Source organism: Sapajus apella, unplaced genomic scaffold (assembly GCF_009761245.1).
Source record: "Sapajus apella isolate SASKATOON/1434 unplaced genomic scaffold, GSC_monkey_1.0 scaffold3, whole genome shotgun sequence".
NCBI classification, from domain to species: Eukaryota; Metazoa; Chordata; class Mammalia; order Primates; family Cebidae; genus Sapajus; species Sapajus apella.
Genome location: NW_022436943.1, coordinates 36,209,248 through 36,215,360, shown reverse-complemented (window position 1 = coordinate 36,215,360; position 6,113 = coordinate 36,209,248). Strand labels below are relative to the sequence as shown.

Sequence of the window (6,113 nt, the reverse complement as noted above, 5' to 3'; positions counted from 1 at the left end):
ACACACACACACACACACACACACACACACACACACACACACACACACACACAGAGTCCATGATTTGTGTGACTTAACTCTGCACAATGACCATACCTGTACTATATATACTCTGCTTGGGCTACCATAGCAAAATACTCCAGATTGAGTGGTTTTGAAAGCAGAAATTTATTTTCTCACAGTTCTGGAAGCTAGAAGTTCACAAACAAGGTGTTAGAAGATTGCTATTTTCTTCTTCGTTTTTTGTTTGTTTGTTTGTTTTTGTTTTTCTTTTTTGAGTCAGAGTGGCTCCCACCACCACGCTCAGCTAATTTTAGTATTTTTAGTAGAGACAGGGTCTCACCATTTTATCTAGGCTGTCTTGAACTCCTAACCTCTTGATCCACTCTCCTCAGCCTCCCAAAGTGCTGGAATTATAGGCCTGAACCACCACACCCGGCTCAAGATTGCTCTCTTTTAAGGACCTCTCTTGTTGGCTTGGAGATGTTATCTCTTCCATGGTCATTGGTTTGTGCACCCACGCTCCTGGTGTTTTTCCTCTTCTTAAAGGACACCAGTCCTATTGGATTAAGATCCTCCCCTTGGAACCTCATTTAACTTTAAGTACCTTCATTAAAGCCCTGTCTCCAAATACAGTCACATTAGGGGTTAGGACTTCAAGATATAAATTTTTCAGGGGACATAATTAAGTCCATAACACTTACATAGGACGTACAAAATTCTTTTTGAAGAGTACTGAAAAATGTTAGAGAGTGTTAATGTGTTTAATCGGCAAAATACTTTGGAACTACTCAGACTTTAAATTGGATGATTTTTTAAAAGGGAAGTTTTTAAGGTACTATGAATAATTTATAAATGCATATTATACCAATTTAAAAATTACCTCATATATATGTAATGCAATTTTGAACATTTACATGTGTACTGATAATGCTGGTTGTAAATATATTGTGTGCGGTGTGGATATTTATGTATATATCCAATTGATTATAAAAGTTGAGAATATAAAAGCACACAAAGAATAAAATAAATATGTTTTTTTCTGCTAATATGAAAGCAGAGAGTTTGGATCTTTCATTCATTACCATATTGCTAGTGCCTGGAAAGTTTCTCATCTTAAATAGGGGTCCAATATATGGTGTTTAGTAAACAAATTAATATAAAGGCTTGGAATACTACTATATATATTATAATGTTTTTCTTTTTAATATTAACATGCAAGAATTTCTCATACTATATTGTGTTTTCAAAATTTGAATCAAAATTTTAAAGTAAAATTTGAAATGTCAACAACTACAATTGAAGCAAATGTTTGCATTTTGATTCATGACACATAGCATTGTCTAATTTGTGCAGTTACCTCTTTTTTGTTAAAGATCTATTTTTTTTCTTTTGATATTATAAATTATATATTTTTTTCACATTATGTATTTCATAATTTTATCTTTATTATAATTACATCTAATAGTGTAATTAGAGCACAGTTCTAATAGTTTAGTCATATTTTTTCCAAAAGAGATTAATTATGTCACTAAAGAGGACTGCTTAAAACCTTCTGTAAATATTATCAAATTGCCTTCAGAAGGTTATACCAATTTAAATACCACTCTCGTATTACAGGACAGTTCCCATCTTGTTATATTGCTTGCATCAGTTATTCTTAAAAAATTACCAATTTTCTCAGCTCCATTAGACAGGATGAAAGAGAAATAAAATGTAATAATTTTTTTTTTAAGTACACTTTTTTAGTAAAGTATTTTGATTAAATTTACATTTCTATAGTAAATTAAATTAGAAAAATTAAGCTTTATTATATAGGATAAATTGATATGTAACCATTTAGAAAACTTAGCAGGCTTTGATGTCCAATGTGTATATATATATTCAAATTTCAGTTCAAAGTATAATAACCATGTATGGCAGATGTATTGTTCTTTGAGTTTCTGTTTGCCCACCTGTTAAGTGAGATAATGATGTCTACTTCACAGGCTTCTTGTGAGGATTAAATGAGATAATTTATTTAAAGTGCTCAGCACTGAACCTGAAACAGGCCAGGTTATAATGAAAAATAGGCAGTAATTTAGGGGTTCGGTAAATGGGAATTAACTCACAAAAAAGAAGTGGACATTATAATGGAATATTTAATGACATGGACAAAGTTTACAATATATAGTTAAATGTAAAAAGTTAAGTTATAGCATGATCCTATTCATTATAAACATGTAGCCTTTATTATATGCATGTATGTATGCAGAGAATAAAAGTAATATAAAGATAAGCATATTATCTGTGGGTGGTGGAATTAGAGATCATTTTTATTACTTTTCTTTTCTTTTTTTTGAGTTGGAGTTTTACTTTTGTTGCCTAGCCTGGAGTGCAATGGTGCAGTATAGCTCAACGCAACCTCTGCCTGCCAGGTTCAAGTGACTCTCTTGCCTCAGCCTCCTGAGTAGCTGTGATTACAGGCATGCACCACCATGCCTGGCTAATTTTGTATTTTTGTAGCTATGGGTTTTCTCCATGTTGTTCAGGCTGGTCTCAGACTTCCTACCTCAGGTGATCTGCCCACCTCGGCCTCCCAAAGTACTGGTATTACAGGTGTGAGCCACCTCACCTGGCCCATTTTTAATTCCTTTGTACCCTTTTCTTGTGTTTTATGAATTCGGGACAATAAGCTTGTACTACATGTGATAGAATATTAAAATTTAGCAGTGATACAATAGCAATATTGTAAGGAGAAGCTGAAAGCAAGAGGCTGATTCCGAGAATGACTTAAAACACTAGTCATCACAAAACAAGGCTACAGCCTTGTGAATTAGAAAATAAGCAATCTGTCAGATATTTTGTTGGAAAATAGGAAAATTCATGTGCTATTTTAGATATTAGAGACAACTAAGATGGAAGAACAGAAGTTGATTTTATTTTGGAAGGCTAAGGTATGGTTGTCCCTATCAAAAAGAGTATAATGGGGCACAAAAGAGTCTACATGAAGCCTCTGATGACACACACAGAATTGTTATTCACAGCATATGAGTGTTGAGATTGCAGAGATACTGAGGAAACAGACACGAAAAAATTGCTGAAGGCAGATGCATTCTTTGGTATCCTTTTTTATATGTCTTTAATTATTTTGTCATAATTTTTCTTCTGTTGTTGTTAACTGTTTACTCTATATTCTCTTTCTTTTTTCTTTTTTGATTTTGGTATTTTTTACCCTGAAAGAGGGGTAGTCAATGCAGAGGACAGGATTTCCAGATCATATCTAAAGGAATAGAAAGTAACAGAATTAGAAGGACAATGAACAGCTCAAAGACTTGAAATTGTGAAGGCAAGAAAGTAAAAGATACTCCTTGCCTTTTACTCAAATTTCAGAAGAAAGTAAAACAAACCTGCAAGTGTAGTCTTGCCAGAAACTTTAAAAATATTTGATTGACCAAAATATTGTTTTTACAACTCGTTGATTATCAGATTTTATGAGGCATATGTGTGAACAATTGAATTTAGGAAAATGAATTGGTAAATATTAACTTTGTTGAAAATTGGTTTGGTTTAAGGGTGAATGAACTGAGATTTCGGATGCATGAAAAAGCATATGGATCTATCTTTAGAGCCTGATTATAATCACAGATTTGATGAAAGGTGTATATGCAGGTTGACTCCAAGAATATGTATTTTTCCCTAGTAAAATCAGCTTGACACAATTTATTCAGTTCACACAGCAAAGGGTAGTTGTCAAACTTGTTATTGAACGTTGTATACAGCATTGTTAAAATTCTGACTGAATTCGCCTTTATTATGTGTAACTGGAGGTTTGTGTAGCTATCTGTTACTACTCTTGGCAAGAAATGAGGTTGCAAATAAGTGTTCTATATACGTAAATTTTGAACTTCATTTGTAGCCATGAAATTCGATTCTTCATCTAAGAATGAAATGATAAAAATGTGCTTTAGAGGAAAGAATGGACTTCTAGAGTGCAATTGCTCTTTAATATATGCTCAAGCATATCTAATTATAATTAAAAATTGAGTAAATTTCTGGTCTTATAGCTTTTGCTTAGCTTATTGATAGTAAACCTGTATAACAGGGATTCCAAAACAAGTACATTTATGAACTCCCTAAATTATCAAATTTATGTGCATCATTTTGCTTATTTTTACTTCTATATTCTTTGTCTTGAATTTTTTAGGATGAAATAAGGCCATATCTAATGTGTAATACGTAAACTTCTCATACATTAATTGAAACCAATATTTTGCTTAGAATTCTTTATTGGGCCTCTCACAAAAAGAGGAAAGGAGGGAAGGTTGTGAAAATGATTTCCTCTTGAATATAATACTTAGTAGCTGAAGTGGTTGGCTTGATTTTACTGTAAATTATGTCATTTTGGGGATGATTCAAAACATTGCTAGGACTACTTGAGAAAGAGAAACAAAGTGCCCACTGTGGAAAAGGACATGTCTTTGTTCCTTTACATTCACTGCACGCGAACTGTTACTTTTATGCAATAATTGATTTAGCATGCACTTATTTCAGAGGAAGGAAGGATGATGTGTTTTTATGCTGTTTTAGAAAATGTGTTGATTATATTTGATTCTTAGTATATAGTGAATGAACGTTGACAATATTCAAATTGATATCAAACAGTTTTAACTCAGAGTCTTAAAAATGTGAAATGATTTTAATACGTTGTTTAACACAGTAAATTATTCCTCTACTCTGGTTTACTTTGGATTTCTCTTATTTTGCAGCTCAGTGTGGTGGTGCTATGTCAGATTTCAGTGGTGTGATCCTCAGTCCTGGGTTTCCTGGAAACTATCCCAGCAGTTTAGACTGCACATGGACAATAAAACTACCCATAGGTTTTGGTATGTGTATTAAAAACACGTGAAAGAGCTTTCAATATTTATTAATGTAGCCTTAAAATAAATGTCAGTATTGGATAAGACTTTATATAATCTTCTCAAATTACAGTTTAGTTTAGGAATACATTCAGTTATGTAAATTGAAGAGTGGAATTTAAATAATTATTGCTTAAGTCAAATACTATTCACTTGGAGTACTTGAATAATTGAAAGTATATGGACATTTTCTTTTTTTACTCTAATTTGCTTACTATTTTTTAATTGACAAAAATTGCACATATTTATCATGTACAACATATTTTGAAATATGTGTACATTTTGGAAGAACTAAATCAAGTTAATTAACATACAATACCTCAACTATTTTTTGTAGTGAGAACACATAAAATCCCTCTTAGCAATTTTCAAGAGCACAATATGTTGTTAATAACTGTAGTCACCATGTTGTACAATGAATTTCCTCCTTTTGTGTAATTGAAATTTTGTACCCTTTGACCAACATTTCCTTAATCTCCTCTCTTTTATAACCTGGTAACTACCATTCTTCTTTCTACTTTTGAGTTCAGTTTTTTCAGATTTCACATGTGAGATTATGTGCTATGTCTTTCTGTGCCTGATTTATTGCACTTAAAATAATGCCTTCCAGGATTCATCCATGTTGTTGTACATGACAGAATTTCCTTCTTTTTTATGGTTGAATAGTATTTCATTATGTATATATCCTATATTTTCTTTATCCATTCATCAGATGATGAACACTTAGGTTGATTCCATATCCACAATCTTATTCATTGTGAATAAGGCTGCAAAAACACAAGATTGAAGATATCTCTTCAAGATTCTGACTTCAATTCTTTTGCACATATAGCCAGTGGCAGGATTGTTGGAGCATATGATAGTTCTATTTTTAATGTTTTTGAGGAACCTCCCTATTGTTTCCTATAATGGCTGTACTAATATACATATTACCACCAACAGTGTGCAAGGACATTTTAGAATTAGAGAGAGGTATAGATTGATATATATAGAGTTATAGTATTTTTCAGTTGATATGTATGGCTATACCCTGAGTTAGATATGTGTAAAAATAATAAATTCAACATAAATTTTATGTACATTGTTTTTGTAACTCTTTTCTTATTGGTGCAATCAAATCAGACAGTTATTATTTTCTAGTAATCCATTGAATTCATCCCATTTTCTTTGTAAGTAAATCAGATTTTATTTTTAAAAGTACTATAAATTTTTAAA

At 31.9% G+C, this 6,113-nt stretch overlaps 1 protein-coding gene across 6 annotated transcripts in view; it reads left to right on the top strand.

Annotated features, from left to right (window-relative positions):
• CSMD3 (CUB and Sushi multiple domains 3) overlaps nucleotides 1-6,113 on the top strand; it is a 1,239,477-nt gene that overhangs the window by 1,113,437 nt on the left and 119,927 nt on the right. For all 6 annotated transcript variants that reach the window (XM_032246339.1, XM_032246357.1, XM_032246370.1 and 3 more), the window contains one exon: nucleotides 4,749-4,865. In XM_032246339.1, coding sequence (XP_032102230.1) covers nucleotides 4,749-4,865 — 117 coding nt within the window. The remainder of the gene's footprint in view (nucleotides 1-4,748; nucleotides 4,866-6,113) is intronic.